The following is a 19,261-nucleotide window of genomic DNA, read 5'->3' as shown; positions in this document are numbered from 1 at the left end:
CATCAGAGATGAAGCGCACATGCCGTTTTAATATTAAGCCATGGTGATTTGTAACGAGTCTGCAAACCGTTTGGATGTCTGCCTATCAAATCACCATTCGCCCATTAATCTAAAATTGATCCTTTGAACCCAATAAAATGAAAACTGCACTAAACACAGCTATAATTAATAGCGTAAAGCTGATTACAAGGGAGTGTGACATTATTTAAAGACAACCCTCTTCATAAATCCAATTGCTTAGATAAGAAACAACACGCCACTACACAACAAGCCATAAGGCCCTATAATTTCCGTGATACGGAGAACGCAAACAGAATCCAAGCATAGAAACGGAATTTACTGTACAACACGGAATGTCATGGAATTTGACAAATTTTGTAGCCATTATAATTCATTTTCAAATTAAATTTTTTGTTTCATTAATCAGCAAATGACAGAAATGCACAGAAACATTTTCTTATTGTGTTATGTTGGAAATAAAGAAAAGTACATCTGTTTTTCATCATGCACTGCAAACAATGACAAGCGTTGCTTTATCAAAGCCCAAGCAGGTTTCGTCAAAGGTTTCGAGAAAGAAGACTAAGGGCGCACTCACATTATCCGAACCAAACCAACGCGATTGTCACCCCTCCCTACTCCCCCAGATGCACGCACTCACACTGTACTTTTATCGATCCGAGTCTCGGCGTGCTTTCGTCATTAAGATGCGATTGGTTTGAAAAATAGCAGGAAGTAAAGCTCTCTCTAAGCACTGGAACCCACTGTAATGATAAGTCTGTGTTTTTTATTCGGAGTCGTTTGGTGCGCGATTACAGACAGCCCTCTCACGTGTCATCATATTGCTTAGTTGATCTGTCACGTGTGCAGCTCGGATATTCACGTAACCCCGCTGCACGCATCAAAAGGTTTTTACGGAGGCAGATGAAGGTGAGTGGTCGCGCAACTGACGTCTTCACCTTTTGAATCGCGCTCAGGCGCGAATGCGCTCACACCACAGCCTTCCGCGCCTGAGCCCAAGTGAACCACGCTCCGGCCCACCTCTGCAACCCGGCCGTGGCGTGATTAACCAATCCCGGGCGCGGTTTGGTTTGGATAGTGTGAGTACACCCTAAAGGTACAGTATACTTTCTTCATGCACACAACGCAAAGCAATGCTCTTCACATCTATTTACCAGTGTATAGCTCGTACATGCTCCTCAGACCATGTGAAGATTCATACAGTGAGGACTGTGCAGTGTTTATGTTAAATCTAGTGTTGGGCAAAGACTAATCGCATACAAAATAAAAGTGCTTTTTTGCATAATATATGAGTGTGCTGTGTGTAATTATTTATATATATAAACAGTGTTGGCGAAAGTTATTTTAAAAGTAATGCATTACAATATTAAGTTACTTCCCAAAAAAATCAACTAAATGAAGAGTTTGGTTCCAAAACGCGATAAACACCATTTTTGAAAAAAATGAGTAATTGCCAAAATCAGTATTATATCAGGTCAGTAGTTAAAAGTAAATTCTTAATTTTACGCAAAATCCAATACCCGCCGTGATATTCTGTCATCTTTTCTCCCTTTTTTCCCAAAATACGACAAACGGCACTCCTCCTTTTTTACAGAACGCAATAAATCCATTCCTGATATTACAGCCCACCAATCACGCAATGTTAACAAACAATGGCGGCGCGCTGAGTACACAGAGTCCTAGTTTTCCTCATCTACTTTGTACTTCGTGATCAACAAACAAAACAAAATTATACTTTAATTGCATCACTAAACCTGTGATGGTTTTCTGTGACGGGAAAGAAACGTAAGCCATCAACATCTAATAATTTTTCTCCCGACAGCATCAAGCTTCTCATGCTAAAACATTGATCCCAGAGGATCTTATGAAAACTTTACATTATTTTACTCAAAGTCAACGAAAATCGAGCAGAACCAAAACATTTTACAGCTGATCGCTGTGAAAAATGTAAAGAGACGACGTCAAGTATAACCGCAGCAATGTGTTCTTAATATGACAAAGTAAGTGTTTTGGTTAATGCCATTAATGTTTATTTTTTAATCATTGTATACCACTAGTCAACTAAATAAATACAAAATGGTAAAGATGAATGCACATTTATACATTAATTTAATAGATTTATAGCATTTTGAAATAAAAAACTGTCATGGATTTATTGCATTTTGTGGAAAAAATAATCTGTTTTTATAATAAATCTTTGAAAATCAAATTATGGATTTTAATTTTTTATGTTTTTATAACCTAAAGATGCTATGTGAACGTTTGTAACAGAAAATAGTAGTTTTCATCTTTCTTGGTATAGAAAACACGTTTTTACCGAAATTAGTCAAAATGGATTTATTGCGTTTTGAAACCAAACTCCTCAAATAAACATTTGGTTGCTTGTCAGATGCATTGTTTTAGTACATTGTGGTCACTGTATCAGCCAAAATACATCGGCCTATATGTCATTTTAAATAAAACAATACATTGTTGTTAAATTGTAATCATTTAAATGTTTTTAGTTCATAAGATATGTTTTTTGATAACTGAAATTAAATTTAATCATTAAAGGCAGAATGCAGAAAAATGAAAAACAGAATTTGAGAATAAATTGGCCCTACATAAGATTTGTGTTATCATTTGTAAGTTGGAATGAGCAAATTAAAACAAATAAAGTACTTATATTTTCATTCTCAAGATTGTCTTTACAGTTGAAAAAAACTTGTATAATTATGAAGTCAAAATTCACCTAGGGATATTCACCTATTTCTAATAAACACATTTACACTTCAAAATTCATAAACATTGTGTTTAACTTAGGGGTGTAACGGTACGCAAAAATCACGGTTCGGTGCGAACCCCGGTTTTAAAGCCACGGTTCGGTTCATTTTCGGTACAGTAAGGGAGAAATGCAAACATTAAACTGCAGGTTGTTTATTACTATAAACTTTTTTTACAATTTGTTTACACTTTTTTAAACACTTTTTATTAAAATATAACATATAAAATATATATAAAATGAAAAAATAATAAATAAAATACTACTGCAAAGTTCTTTTTTACATTATTTTATAACAGAAGGTAACTCTTTTCTTAACCTTCTCTTAAACTTTTTCTACTAAAACCTTGAACTAACAAATTCAATTCCTGAATACATTTATGAACTATTAGCCTACATTTTTGCCACCAAAAATTTTCTGTTTTGATTTATTTTGGATTGTTTAACTCACAGTATTGAATTGGCTATGTACCATCTCTGTATAAAAATAATATTACTGCTCTATGTGTAACTGCATAGCAAGCAACATGATGATATACTTATTATACACTCATTTTGAAATTAGTGAGTTGCATACCTAGCCATCTTTGATCTTTTGCATGTTTCTCCTAATCTTTGCTTGTGTCGTCAATGTAAGCTGTAACGAACCCCTCCGCAGCTGAGTAACAGCTGAGTAAGCCCGGGTTACAGCTCTTCTCTGTCCCGACCAGCTGATCGCATTGTGACAATGATATGATTGACGTGATATGCAGATGAAAAATCTGATCACGCATTCCTTATTCTCGCTGTCACAGAAAGCGCGTCTCATGAATGCGTAGCAACGAAAGACGTGCATCCTCTCACGCACTTTTGAAAGAACAAAGCAGCGCGTTGACACGCGTTTAACATGCGCTTTTAGATACGACACGTAAACGTTTACATCAATAATCAAACGGATATACAACTAAGTAAATAAAAATCTTTCTGCGGTCCGAATTATGTTATATGTTTGACAGAAGACTTGCGCTGAACGCGGAGACTTCCGCCACTTAATATGTTCGTGCGGAAACGCACGTATTATGTTCCGCACAGGCGCACACAAAATGCTTTCGGTGCACGTGTGCACCGTGCCGAAAGCCCTGAACCGAAACGGTCCGGTTCGAATACACGTACCGTTACACCCCTAGTTTAACTTGTTGGACCTCACGTGTAAGTGTTAAAGTTTTGTCCCATGTGTGGTTCCTTTTTTCAAAATATGTGTTCTGCGCATTGAGAGATTGTGTGTGCATCACGTGTCATGCCAAAATAAGTGCCTGCTGCAGATGCGTCTAAAAGGTTTATGATAAAAGACACGCTTGCGTTTGCCAGATACTCGCATAATCTAATGCGTAATCAGGGTTTAATGTTAAGGGAGTGTCTTGCGTGTTTGTGGGGAACCTGTGCGTCCCATTTATCATAAATGGTTTTGACGTGTGTGCAGCAGGTACGTATTTTGGCAAAACACGTGATGCACATAGGATCTCTCGACACGCAGGACACATTTTTGGAAGAGGGAACCACACACTCCGAACACTTATTTTGAATTAGCGCCCCTCGAATGAGGAGTTACGAGCCGCCACTGGTTAAACACAAAGCTTATTTTTTGTGTTAATCCAAAAGTCTATGGGAAAAAATGAATGGGCTTTTAAGCAAGGGAATCTATGTCCACCTATCTTCTGGGGTTGGCCTATGAAAATACATCATCCCTGCAGCAGACTATTACTTTTCCCCACCCATGTGGCCCTGATGACATCAGCAAAAAGTAACAGCTATTCTGGGATACAGAAAATGTTACAAAATTTTGATAAAGAAACATAAATAAAACAGTTTGATGCCTAATAAAACCAGTGACGTTAAAAAGGTAAACCAGTTCAGATTGGACTTTACCTTGGTTTCTGTGAGCTGCCTCTGTAGTAGCTGTAGAGCTTCTGTGTGACCCTTCTCACTGTCCTGTAGGGTTGCCAGCTGCTCCTTCATCTCTCTCTGAAAGAAAACCACAACACAGCAGGAAATGTCATTTATTGACCATTATTTTGGCAACTTGTGAACCTAAAGTAATTAGTCTGTAAAGTTTGCCAAGCCATCCAGCAATCCCTCTGCGTACTGACACCAAACTATGACAGCTATCATTCTGTGTGACACAACACAAAACCATTCATTATTTCATAGCCTTAAACGGGATCATTATCTGGGTGATTCTCACGAAACCATTGAAACACCACGGCACTAATAATTTTAGCTTTAAAATGTGTAATATAGTAACATTAAAAAGCATCAGAATTAACACAATACTGTGTTCTACCTTGCACAATGTGTGATTTCAACATAAGAATTTATAATTGAAAATTTTATCTCATTTTCTGCTAAAATTCTCATTACCGCAATGTGTCCGGCTGTGTTTGAACATGCGTTATGTTGTAATTTAATCAAATTAACACAAAAATATTAAGAAAAAAAATTGAATGGATGTTTTGCTAGACTACTTTAGATGACAGAAAAAATATTTAATGAATATTCATGTATAATAATAATGAAGAAAAATTAGGAAAATGATGTGTCCATGCCTGATGTTCTCATCCTCCGCAACACTTTTTGAGAACAATTTAAGCACACATACAGAATTTTAATAAAGTTTGATTTTGAGTGACCAAGCACATGGATCAGTTACTTCAAGATGGCTACCAGGTAAGATCATTTTTTTTACAGTTAATTTGAAATATGTGACCAGTCACGGAAAGTAGGGACACAAGTCGGATCTGGGCATTTTGAGTTATTCACATTCTGAAAGTGCAGTTTCTAAGCTTTCCAACGATGTGTGACACATGGAAATCTGATAAGATTTGAAGAAGTTGTGGCCATTTGAATAAAGGGACTCAGAAATACTCAAACCGAGAAAATCGAGACGAAAGGGACTCTTCTTTTCAGCTGGGGGAGACAATAGGGCTCATTTACATCTCATTTAGCTAAGCCATACCCCCTGTAAAAACCTTTTTGAGATGTTCTAGCATCATATGTAGTATTTTATGACCAAATGACAACACGCAAAAATAAACATGACTCTTTTTACCTTTGTGGGGATCACAAGTCGAATCCAGTCTGTTTCAGATTATCCAATGACCATTTTTGTCCACAAATGCGTATAATCCGTGAAATATAGATTGTTTACATGAGATTTCGCATGAATGTCTGGTAATACAATATAATATACAATCTGAAGACTATTTAAATCGTAACATGTAAGGGTATATGAGCTTACACTCCGTTAAACACATGAACCAGCCTTCAAAGTTTGTATTTAAAATAGGGAAGAAGTATAATAGATCATTCAAACAGCGCCGTCGAAAACGTAACATCCTTTAGAGATGTTACCAATCGCTCGCGCTTTCCTCCATCAGCCAATGACTTCGTGGAAAATATTGATAGACAAAACATGTAGCCAATTATATAAAGAATACAACGATATCTGTGTAACTTCTGTGTGTTTGGACTCATGCTGCGCTGCAAGAACTGACATAGAGATGACGTCAAAGTACCGCGAGAGCGAGTCAAAATTAAACTACTCCGTAAGATTTCTTGAAGCGCTCTCACGGTACTTTGACGTCATCCTACTGCGGCGCCGCGATGCGTGCGACGTACGATGCGGCTGGCTGTTATTTGTTCCGCCCCAGGCCCCCAGCTTCTTTTATTTTTCTTTTGTTTTGTGCGCCCGAGCTTTACAGTCTGGGGGACGCACGCTATAAGTTTGAAAAAAAAAAACTTAGCAAACATGTCTGAGGAACAGGGCAGCCGCGTCACTACAGTCACGTGACTTCACGCTCGAGCCGGAAGAGAAGACAATGCTGAATAAAGTCGTAATTCTGCTATTTTTGGACCAAACTATATTTTTGATGCATCAACACAATCTTACTGACCCACTGATGTCACATGGACTACTTTGATGATGTTTTATTACATTTCTGGACATGGAAACCGTACATAGATTTTCAATGAAGGGGATAGAAAGCTCTCGGACTAAATCTAACGATAAAACATCTTAAACTGTGTTCCGAAGATGAACGGAGGTTTTCCGAGTTTAGAACGACATAAGGGTGAGTCATTAATGACATTATTTTCATTTTTGGGCGAACTATCCTTATTTAGTAGTCACGCTGTTCCCTTTGGGGGCGGAGGCGAAAACAAAAGCTTATACAGTATGTAAATATACACACAGACAATGACGCCCCCCGCTGCACGCTAGAATCTCCGGAAAAACAAGCCTATTTAACCGCAAAATGTACGCTTTTAAATATACGCAAACTGCTATCTCAAACATGGAGAGGCTTCTTCGTGATGTCAACTAACAGATTCTGCAATAAAACGAAAATCGCAAATTTTGAAAAAAAAACTTTGTTTTCTCATTTTCTCGAAACTTGTGCTGCCGACTTGTGTCCCTGGTTTCCGTGACGGGTCACATATTGTCTTGTCAGAATGCTTACACGACATTTTGATTATCATTACCACAACAGATGCATATTAAATGTTAATTTAATTAATAGAAGCATAATACTTTGATTTTAAATGCATGTGCAGAATCTCCAAATTATGTTCTTTCAGGTTTGTCATGTCATTTTGAAAATATGTCAGTGTTGATGTTTTCTGACTGTTGCGGTAATGAGATTTTTTAATTATGTTACAAAAAGTGTTAAATGATAAGTAAAAGTTTTTAAATTAATGTTCCCATTTACTCCAGACTTTGTTTTTTAATGTCTGGTGGGAAAAAAAGTAAATTTAAGCAATTTTTACATTTTCATGCTTGACATTTTTAAAACTAAGTTTTCGTGAGAATCACCCATCTTCATTGTTGAGGATTTAACTACAGTAGTGTAAGATTTGGAAATAGCTCTATTAACTCCTTAATAATGCAAGAGTTTAAAAGAATCATTGCAATAATTTCCATTTCATTTATTCTGAAGATTGATTCGATGTCCTTGACCGACCTCTGGGCTAAATGAAAATGTCCCTTTTTATGATTGAAACATATTATAGTGCTGTAATCCAGGACTGTAAAGATTATATTAATTCAAAAAAAAACAAAAAAAACAATGCAAGGTGGTTATGTACTTTATTTGCAGGTAAAAATGAATAAATAATGCAGGTCTTAAGAGAGGTTTGTGTTGGGGAAAGTGGGTCTCTGCAAAAGTGTACGTGGCAGATTCAGGACGACAGGTCCATGTTTGCATGCCCAGAGGCAGAATAAAAACTGGCGAAAAGCACCAGTCCCTTTAACACGCTAACAATAGCAAAAACCTAAAAAAACCTGATTATTAAGAAACTTAAAAACTAGATGCTTGGCCATGCAAAACATTGCTAGCATGTTGTAGGTTGTCGATATGCTGTTCTGGGTGGATGCATAGTGGTCCAAGTGATAAAAGCCCACCGCTCTGTGATTTTCTTGTTGATATTCTTCTGTAGTGCATTTAAGCTACATTTTACTGCATGTGTGCATGCATGACCTAAAAAACAAACTGTTAAACATACAGCTGTCCTACAGGAACCCTAACTCCAAATCCAAGCAAAAGCACTTTTGGAGTGAAACTCCAAGCAAGCCGGTTACATATTTTTCTAAACAAGATGAGCCTGTAAAACAAATTCATCCAACATTCCTTCATCGAGAGGAATCCAGAGATTCAATAAAAATGAATGAGGCACTTAAATACCCACCCATTTTTCGCACACAACCAGCAAATTCACAAACACTTCCAAGTTAGGAACCACAATGCATTTGCAATCTGCAAGCATTTAAACCGATCTCAACTGTTTCTCTTTCAAGGCTGAGAACTGGAGCAAACAATTACTTTCATAAACTTTGTTACATTAAGAAAACACTGTAGATGCCCTACCCTACATCAGACCCTCCTGGTTTCAGTATGCATACCTGACAGATGAGAGCTTTCTTTAATGCATCAAGTAAAAGCAACAGAACTAGCCAGTGCACTTTACTGTGAGTAATACTAAAATGTTTATTAGATTACTAGACAGCATGCATTTTTAAGATGCAATTTACCCTCAAACTGTCAAAAAGTATATCCAGACAATTCACAACTTTCTAAAACAAAACATGTGCGATGTTACAGAAGTATACATTTTTATTTTACATGCTCAAAGTGTCTGCACAAAGGACTGAGAGTTTAGCTGCATGGAGGTCAGACAGAGCCACATTTCTATCAATCTGACCTGGCCAGAGGAAGTCTGACGTGACATTTTCCCGAGATCTCGCACGGCAGGGGAAGAAGGTCATCGAAGCCAGTTAAAAGACTAAAACTTGTTTCACCATTGCTTTGCTTTGAGAAAAAATGAATCCAAAAAAGCTTCTAATGTACTAATCCCATACATAGGGCCTTATGAAATCCATATATTTTTCCCAAATTCTGTTTAATTTTCTCTCAAATTTTGTTTTTTCGGTTTAATTTTTTTGGATTCTATTTTGTGCTGTTTTAATATTTTTGGATTTTGTAAATTAATAAATTAAATTGAATTAATCAAAACGATTAAACTTATTATACAATTCAATAATATTTTATTACTGCTTTTCATTTAAAAGTACAGTTTTAATATTTGGGTAATACTTACAGAATTTCATAGTAAAATCAAACATTGAATCTTCTTGTCATACAAAGTGCTGTCAAATTTAGTGAACAGTACAAATAAAAACAGAGATAAAAGACTAAAAAAAAGCCTCTGCATTTAACTCAGTGGATGTGAGGAGGGTCTTAAAGAGACACTCCACTTTTTTGGAAAATGTGCTCATTTTCCAGCTTCCCTAGAGTTAAATATTTAATTTTTACAGTTTTGGAATCCATTCAGCCGATCTCAGGGTCTGGCGCTACCACTTTTAGCATAGCTTAGCATAATCCATTGAATCGGATTAGACCATTAGCATCGCAGTAAAAAATAACTAAAGAGTTTGGATATTTTTCCTATTTAAAACTTGACTCTTCTGTAGTTACATCGTGTACTAAGACAGACAGAAAATTAAAGTTGCGATTTTCTAGGCAGATATGGCTAGGAACTATACTCTCATTCTGACGTAATAATCAAGGACTTTGCTGCTGTAACATGGCTGCAGGAGGCGCAATGATATTATGCAGCAGCGAAAATAGTCCACTAAGTAACTTTCAATGGCAGGGGACTATTTTTGGGCAGTGCGTAATATCACTACGCCTGCCGCAGCCATGTTACAGCATCAAAGTCCTTGATTATTACGTCAGAATGAGAGTATAGTTCCTAGCCATATCTGCCTAGAAAATTGCAACTTTTAATTTTCTGTCAGTCTTAGTACACGATGTAACTACAGAGGAGTCAAGTTTTAAATAGGAAAAATATCTAAACTCTTAGGGTTTTTTTCAGCGCGATGCTAATGGTATAATCAGACTCAATGGATTATGCTAAGCTAAGCTAAAAGTGGTACCGCCAGACCCGGAGATCGGCTGAATGGATTCCAAAACTGTAAAAATCAAATATTTGCCTCTAAGGGAGCTGGAAAATGAGCATATTTTCAAAAAAAGTGGAGTGTCACTTTAAGAACTTCAGACGGTCTTTTCAACATGGTTTTCTCTATTCAGAATGAATGTTTATAGTTGACGGTGCGTAATCACGTGAAATTTTGCCACACATTAGTATCATTTTATTTGCCGGATAAGAATACCACAGCAACAAACTGATAATTGCAAATAAATATAATGGCTTTTAAAAAATAGTTTATACAAAATTTGCCAAATACCATGAAACTCCACAATATAGAGTAACTTCTGTTTTTATGTCTCGATTCTGTACGTGTTTTCTGCATTGCGGAAATCATAGGGCCCTACATACATATTCTGAATGATGTAATTGAATCATTCAAATTGTCTAATGTCTGATTCTTAAAGTTACAACATCTCTTACCAACCAGCACTACAGAGGTCACAAGATAACACTGCTAGCAAATAAAATCCATCTAACCTGTGAAAAACCTGCCTGCAAACCTGTTTCCATCGAAACAGCCCTTTTCTATGATTGTTGAATTTGCCTTCAGGATTATTCAATGGGTAGTACTTCATTGAGATTTTGGCACTTAAACACACTTTCAAACCTTTGAGCTAAAGGGAGGTCTGTTTAAAAAGGTTTACACAGAATTGCTAAAATTCTGATTTGCAGCGGAGACTTTAAATAGCATTATAACTTCAGGAACCCTACTGCTGATCTCCATTACGTTACATTCCATAAACCTTCTTAAAGGTTCATTAAACAACCACTTGCCTGGGAGCTAAAGATGCGATCCAACTACTGATGAGAGTGAAGGAGATAATCAAGGGTACATAAATAATGAAAAGCACCAGGCAAAGATCTGCATGTGCACCTTCAACCCCAGAGATCATGTGCACTGCGTGGAGAAGTTTGTCAGTACTGACGAATCTTAAGTGGAAACATTCATAGAACCTCAGTATCGCATCATTCATTATTATTCCTAAAAAAAAACTATTACAACACTTGTTAAAAGCAAAACACTCACACGCCAAAAGAATTCAAATAGTGTTCCAAGTCATCCTACTACAAGGTAGTCATCATGGTGAGGGCTATAATCAAGGACGCTTCAGCATAACCTTGTAAACGTCAATGTCATAATTCTGCAAAGCAGCAGGTTTCAAAGCAATAAACAGCTTGGGTACGCAAGGCCAGTTCGGCTGTCCCCTTTATGACTGTCCTGTAAATCACATCCGAAGCAGACAGCAAATGTGTCATCTACGCTCCTTTCAGAACACGGTCCAATCATCAAACCAACTCAAGCACATAGTACAAATATGAATCATAAGGGCAGAGGCCACATGTGAATCATTTGGCCATCCCCGTGAATTACTTGACAAGACACAACACATCTTTCGGCTAGACATTGCTTAAAGATGTCTGATGTCGATTGTAGATATCCTAATAAACAACTTGAGTATAGACTGGAAGATAATCCCATCCTTGACCAATATGAGCTCATTTTATTTTAAATGTTTTATTAAAACCAGAGGCGGACACTACTTGAGTATTTTAAGTAAATTTTCTAAGCATCTGTTTGTCTTGGGAAAATATTTACTTTACTAAAAAATGTTCACTACATTCTAAAGCATAGAATCATACTGTGTATTCCTTTTATATTGCATATTAAAGGGGCCATGGCATGAAAATCTGACTTTATCCATGTTTAAGTGCTATAATTGGGTTCCCAGTACTTTTATCAACCTAGAAAATTTGAAAAAAGGTCAACCCAGTAACTTAGTTTTGGTAAACCAATCTCTACAAGCACATGAAAAAATAGCTCGTTGAAATTTGGCTCTCCTTATGATGTCATAAGGAGCTCTTATTATAATAATACTGCCCCTTAATCTGCACTGCCATTTAGTGCAAAGAAAAGCACAATTGAGTTTTAATTGCAACAAACCACCATCATTGTGATCAGTGTTTGAATTTCATCAGCTCATTTGTATTTTAAAGGACACACCCAAAACGGCACATTTTTGCACACACCTACAAAGTGGCAATTTTAACATGCTTTATAGTAAATTATCTATATGGTATTTTTAGCTAAAACTTCACATATGTGCTCTGGAGACACCAAAGATTTATTTGACATCTTAAAAAAAGTCTTGTGCCATTGCCCCTTTAACATTGTTTTAATACCCAATTACATAAAATTTGTGTACTTTTACTTTTCATGAGTAAAAGTACAAAAGTACTTTTTACTTAAGTAAAAGTAAAAAATACTAGATGTTTAATGTACTGTGTATATTAAATATAAACCAAAAACTTGAAATTATGAAATGTAGTGGAGTAATATGCTAATATGCGTTGGAATGTATGTTTTCCAAAGAAAAACACTGATAAAATACATAGACAGTAAAAATACTTAAGAAGTGTCCACCTCTGATTAAAACACATATAATAATAAAGCAATCAAATCTACAAGTCCTAGATCACTAATTGAAGAATCGTGCAAACAGATGCTGAGGCTAAACTATCCACAGATGTGCAATGTAATAAATACCACCCTAAGAGTGTGTTTACATTTGGCAGATTTGGTTAGATTAAAACGAACCCGGCTGCGATTGTTCAGTTGATGAGGGTTCCCACACCTTAGTTAACTTCAAATTGAAGGACCTTTCAAGGACTTTCCAGGTCCAATACCCTCAAATTCAAGGACTAAATGTGGGGACACATTTCAAGTGAGAGCAAGGTTACATCGTGTTACATTTTAAGATACAGTTACAGTTCCCTTTCGAGGGAACTCGCGCTGCGTCACTGCGGTGACACTTTGGGGACGCCTCCAAGGGTAAGTGCATCTGAATGTGTATATCAAATTCAACCAATGGTGAGGCTTAACGACAAAGACAGAGTGATGCGGGAGACAGGAAGTATATCACTATCTGAAATATTGCCAAAGACGGCGTTACAGGGGCACAGGAAGTCTGGCAAGGGAGACGCAGCGTCTCGTTCCCTTCTCAGGGAACAAGAGTTACATACGTAACCAGAGACGTTTTCATGTGTCAAACACAACTATGCAAAAAAGCATTTTGGTATGAATCAACATTCGCATACAGAAGATATACGCATTTAAAACGAACAGTGTAGCACAGGTGCTTAAAACGTCTAGAATTTTTATGATATTATCCTACACTACACAGGGAATAATATGGATTTTTTCCAGAAAAGTTCTTGCATGAAATAGATTCAAGCACTTTCAATGACCTGTATCTATGTATGTATATTTTCAAAAACTTCCCAGAGCTTTGAATGTTTTCCCCAGATTCACAAACTTTTAAGGATTTCAAGGACCCGTGGGAACCCTGGGATGCGATTAATTTAAGTAAGTGTGAATGCTGGCACCCAAACCTTGGTGCGCACCAAACAAGTAGACCGAGACCCAGCTTTTCAGCTGTTTTTTCAAACACATTCTGGTGCGGTTCAACTGAAATATTAACGCAACACAGACCAAAGACATAACAGAAAACATATTTTTTATTACACTATTTTCGGGCACTGCGGAATATCACTGCGCCTGCTGCACCCAAGGTACGGCAGCAAAGTTAATTACGTCAAAGTTATTACGCCGGAATGAGAGTATAGTTCCTAGCCATATCGGCCTAGAAAATTGCAACTATTAATTTAACTTTTAATTTTAGGGGAGCTGGAAAATTAGTATATTTTTTAAAAAAGTGGAGTGTTCCTTTAAAAGAAATCTAATCCGAATTTTGTTTACGTCTAACTGACGGTTCACAAACATGTTGTCTAAGTGTAAAACTGCTATCCAACAGTACAATTTTACAAACTTTGTTGCTTTGCTGACACCATCATTAGATGATTCAGCTGTACCGGGCCTCTACGCTGTCCATTAGTGTGGCAACTGTGAGATCTCAGGGTAAGACGCCCTGCTGCGCTCACCTGGAAATGCAAAGGGAACAAAACCCACCGACTGCTATAATGAGCACCCTTGTATATTATTTATAAAACACAAACCGAATAAAAAATTAGACCGAGAAAATATGAGACAAGAACCACAACATGCCCAAACACAAATGGAATGAGTCAGGCTAGAAAACTCCAGTCCCCATTTCAAAATATGAAAATATGCTCAAGCAGCACCACAAAAGCTTATAGCTGCTTTTCTCCTGCTATCAGCAGAGCCTGCAGTATGCCAGTAGTGCCCCCCGCAAGTCTAAACACGTCATCTTTGCCACGACACACTGGCACAGCTTGCAATAGTACGATAATGCAGTTGAGAAGCAGACAATCCTGTACCTCATAGATTTTATACACCAAAGATCGCAGACAAATTGTGCCTGGATGGCGTTGAATGCCTCTGTGTGATTTGCATGCTGTCAACGGCGCATTATTACGGAGTTGAATGTAGCAATGGCAAAAGGGTGCCGTGTGCTCGCAGCTGGGGTTGCCAAGAAAAGAACTTCATCTCATTTCAACTGCATTTGCATTACCGGTCTGGCATGTACACAAGTCTGAGAGAACAAATACAATAACTGCCAGGAACATCAAATACTAAGCAGCTTGTTTGGAGACACGCGCCGGTAAAACATTGACTTAAATTACAGTTGGTGTCAATCACTCGTGACTGACAATCCTGAGACAGTCCGTGGTGCATGTTACATCATGTCAATAATAAACAAAGCTTCACCTCACTTTATCCATTTGTAAATGTATTGGTGGCTTAATCGGACTGAAAAGCCTTCATGTAAACACCTCAATCAATACGATTGAGGTTGATCGGATGCAAATTTCGATCGTAATAAAAGGGGTGGTGTAGTCCGACGGTAATGGAGTCACGCGTTGTACATTCTGCAGCGCTAATGTCTTTCAAAACATTATATAAAGCAATAACATAACATTGTGACTTTTGAAAAGTATGTTTTCTTTGCCTATATCTGAAAACTTCTCCAACTCAACTTTGACTAACATTTATGCAGAGATAAAGCGTGAACTCAATGAGAGATGCTGTGCGCTGCGTTGCCAAGTACTTTTTTTGCGGACTTCAGATTTGGGATACTTCGTTTTAAACTGCAGGTTAAAGATAAAACGTTTACTAGTTATTGGTATTTGGGATGTGAATAGTCATTGGGATGCAGGGTTCCCACACCTTAGTTAACTTCAAATTCAAGGACCTTTCAAGGACTTTCCAGATCCAATACAATCAAATTCAAGGACTAAATGTGGGGACACTTTTCAAGTAAAGGCAAGGTTACATTGTGTTACCTTTAAAGATACATTGTAACAGTTCCCTTTCGAGGGAACTCGCGCTGCGTCACTGCGGTCACACTTTGGGGACGCCTCCAGGGGAAAGTGCGCCTGAATGTGTATATCAAATTCAACCAATGGTGAGGCTTAACGACAAAGACAGGGTGACGCAGGAGCCAGGAAGTTGCTATCTGAAATTTTGCCAAAGACGGCGTTACAGGGACGCAGGAAGTATGGCAAGGGAGACGCAGCGTCTCGTTCCCTTCTCAGGGAACAACAGTTACATACGTAACCTGAGACGTTTTCATGTGTCAAACGCAACTATGCAAAAAAGCATTTTGGTATGAATCAACAATCGCATACAGAAGATAAAAGCACTTAAAGCTAACAGTTTAGCACGTGTGCTTAAAAAGTCTAGAATTCTTATGATATTATCCTACACTACATAGAAAATATGGATTTCAAGCACTTTTAATGACCTGTATCTATGTATGTATATTTTCAAAAACTTCCCAGGGCCTTGAATTTTTTCCCCCAGATTCACAAACTTTCAAGGACCCCTGGATGCTTTTGGGCTAGTTTTGAATGTCCATTAGGATGGTTTTGATACACAAATCTGACAATCCTGGCTGTGCGCTTGCGCAGACGTTTGATTCGGATTATATAAAACGTACATGTAAACAAACATTTTAATCAGATTGCAATGTTTTGGGTACATGTAAACTGCAGGTTTCTAACTGATGGAAAATTGCAAATGGATCCAACGAAGAAGTGACCACCGGGAAAGGTTGTGGTTCGGGTTATCTGTCCAACAACAAGATTAACGCAACATAATGGAGTGCAAATGGCTTCCGCTGTCTAATATGGACCAGAAATGCCATTACATTATATGTACTATAATAAAGGATGCATTTCAAAATAAATTGCAGATTTCATGAAACATAATCTTAAAGGAGATCAGAGCAAGCTGACATTGTTGCTTTGGCAGAATTGTTCCTACTCTGCATCTGTGCTGTTTCTACCTCACATTTCCCTTGCGGGTATGAGTGACTCATAGCTTGACAAAAATTAGACATTATTCAGAGTTTTTCTGTCATGATGGTTTACAGTGGATGACGCTTATATAGAAGTCATCTAAAAAAGTATGATGCAAGGTACATTCGAATGAAGGAATTGAACATGCAAACCATCTACGTCCATCTATAATACAACAAAATCCAGACCTCCATTTGTAACGTTCTGTAAGTAAATACAGAAATGTGTACGCACTGTGGCTGTTGAGAAGACACCCAGAATTTAGACCAAAAATCCCAGAATTGTTCATTAACACAAGCTACTAAACATGGAGGGTATGAGGGGAGTTTTGTTGATTTGTCACATTAGAGAGAATCCAGGGTTTTGGCAGACAGTGCATGTCGTGCCTGCTGTTTCTGCCGAAAACTGCCAAGAGGACTTGTTGGAGTCATGATGGCCCTTTATGAATGAGAAAATAACAAAGAGCTCCAAAGAGTTTAAACCTGCTCCACAGGGTGCAAGGAACAAAGCAGACAATTAGGCAGAATTGAGGTTAGGTTATTTTTTTCATGACACACAAAAGTAGTTGCACCATGATGGTTTATACTGAATGGCCTGGGGGCTGTCAAAACATAAAAATAAAACAAAAAGTTTCAAACGAAATGAAAGTGGATAAATAAAATGAATCTCAGTGATGTTTACAATCAATTGTGTCTGAAAAAAACATTCTTAATAGTGCCGTAGAATGTAAAACTGTATTTACATAGGCATAGATAAATAAAAAGAGTTCTCGTGAGCATCAAACACAATGGTTTCCTCCTTTTTATGTAAACCTTGTGCATGCAAAAGACCTCTGGAAAACAGTCTCAATCTCAACATAACACTGACTGTGACAATACAGTCGTGACGTACGCCCCAACATTAAATTACACATTAAATTATTTACACTGTTGTTACATTGCTAAAAACAAAGTTGTGACTGCTGAGTTAGCGCTATATGCTAGTTAGCGCTATATGCTAACATTTAGGATGAAGTTCTGCTATTGATGTTACATTTTGCACGTCCAAAAACAAACTTACCACTCAGAAACGTCCATTAACAATCTCCAAACAGCTGATTATTCCTCAAAATCTGTATCTTCATCTGCTAGACTCAAACATAAGGTCCGTTTACACACACACAGAGCTACTGAAGGAGCTGCTCTGTGAAACAGCCAATCAGAGCAGAGCTCAACATTATTATTCATGACCCTTTCAAATAAGGTAATGATAGACCATTTCATTTTATAGGGCAAATCTAAACATGGGTTTACACCAGCCGCGTTTAAGGCATCAAAATCGCGTCTACCGAGTCTAGTTTGCCGCTTGAACATTTTAAGTTTACACGCTTTATTCGCACGTGAAATTCTAGTCATCGAGACGCGGAAATTCGCGTCTTGGGAGGGACTTCTGCGACTCTGCTCGCTTTCTGTAATCATGTTACTACTAGAGTAAGCTCCTGATTGGTTAATGTGGGGCATGTTCCCGCCAAAGTTCAAATTTTTCAATTCGTGCATTTGTCAGGGCAACGCTCAATTCGCGGCATTTGCGCGAACTAGACGCGCGAATGAGGCGGAATCGTGTCTACCACGCCGCACTAAACGCCTCATGCCCCGCAACACCTCCAGGTGCGCATCAATGTGTCTTCACATTGACTTAACATTGAAATCACTTGTGCTTGACGCCTCTACCACGGCTGGTCTGTACACAGCATTAGGGTTGTAAATGGACATGTAAAACCATCTCTGGATAAATTTTTGCACTTAATAAAGCCACATACTGTCTATGTAGATATTGGAGAACAATTTTAAATATATTTCAGTGCATTTTTTAAACACTTTAATACACGCTTCAAACTAAATCTGATGTTAACTTTTTGCTAGCCATCATCAGGCTGCATCAACGTCCTCTTGGTCTGGGCTTTTCAAAATGCATCAGCACGCTTTATCATTCAGGATCCTAAACCATCGATGCTTTATGTGCTGTCAAATAAAACAAGACCTTCAACATGGGATCATCCAGTGTAGTTTGCGTTCCTTGAAATCGTGCATTGGTGGGGACGGGTAGAGGCATCATCGGCAACATAGCGACAGAAAGTACAAACGTTTGAGGAGAGATGATCTCTTCTGAGAATGAATAGTAATGAACTACTGCTTTCAAAGCATTCATTGACATTAAAGAGCGCTAACTCTCCCCATAACCTTAGATGTTATACAAATGTAACATTTAATAATCCTAAAGCTCATAAAGACTCAATGTATAGTAATCAATCAATGCTAAACTATCAATATAAAAGGCACCAGATCTGGTATTGCATCAAAAGCCAAAATTCAAGCCAGTCCCATGCACACATCAGATGCATACCCTCAGACATATATACTGTAGCTTATATTCTGCATACACAGAGGAAAAAACAAATGGTTAGCAATAGGTGGAGCTATGCAGTGCACGCTAGTGCTAATTTATCTGACTATTTGTCTTGGTTTAGCATCAGGACATGGGTCCACAGGCGTCACAGTCTCTCTTATTAAATGTCACAATTTGTTCTTAGTGGACTAAGCTTATTCCTGCCCAGAAGGGGATAAAGTGCTGGTTTCAACAGCTGTTTCACAATAAATGGTGTTAGTCAGTGGACAACAAAGAAACAGAGACATCAAAACAGAC

At 37.7% G+C, this 19,261-nt stretch overlaps 1 protein-coding gene across 3 annotated transcripts in view; it reads right to left on the bottom strand.

Moving 5' to 3' along the window:
* Positions 1-19,261, bottom strand: part of LOC129427480 (E3 ubiquitin-protein ligase TRIM62) — a 57,718-nt gene that overhangs the window by 21,907 nt on the left and 16,550 nt on the right. For all 3 annotated transcript variants that reach the window (XM_055183990.2, XM_055183988.2, XM_055183991.2), the window contains exon 3: positions 4,685-4,780. In XM_055183990.2, the coding sequence (XP_055039965.1) occupies positions 4,685-4,780 (96 nt within the window). The remainder of the gene's footprint in view (positions 1-4,684; positions 4,781-19,261) is intronic.

The sequence above is a fragment of the Misgurnus anguillicaudatus genome, chromosome 14 (assembly GCF_027580225.2).
Source record: "Misgurnus anguillicaudatus chromosome 14, ASM2758022v2, whole genome shotgun sequence".
NCBI lineage: Eukaryota > Metazoa > Chordata > Actinopteri > Cypriniformes > Cobitidae > Misgurnus > Misgurnus anguillicaudatus.
The sequence above is the reverse complement of the archived record's forward strand: the minus strand, read 5'-3'. Positions and strand labels throughout refer to the sequence as shown.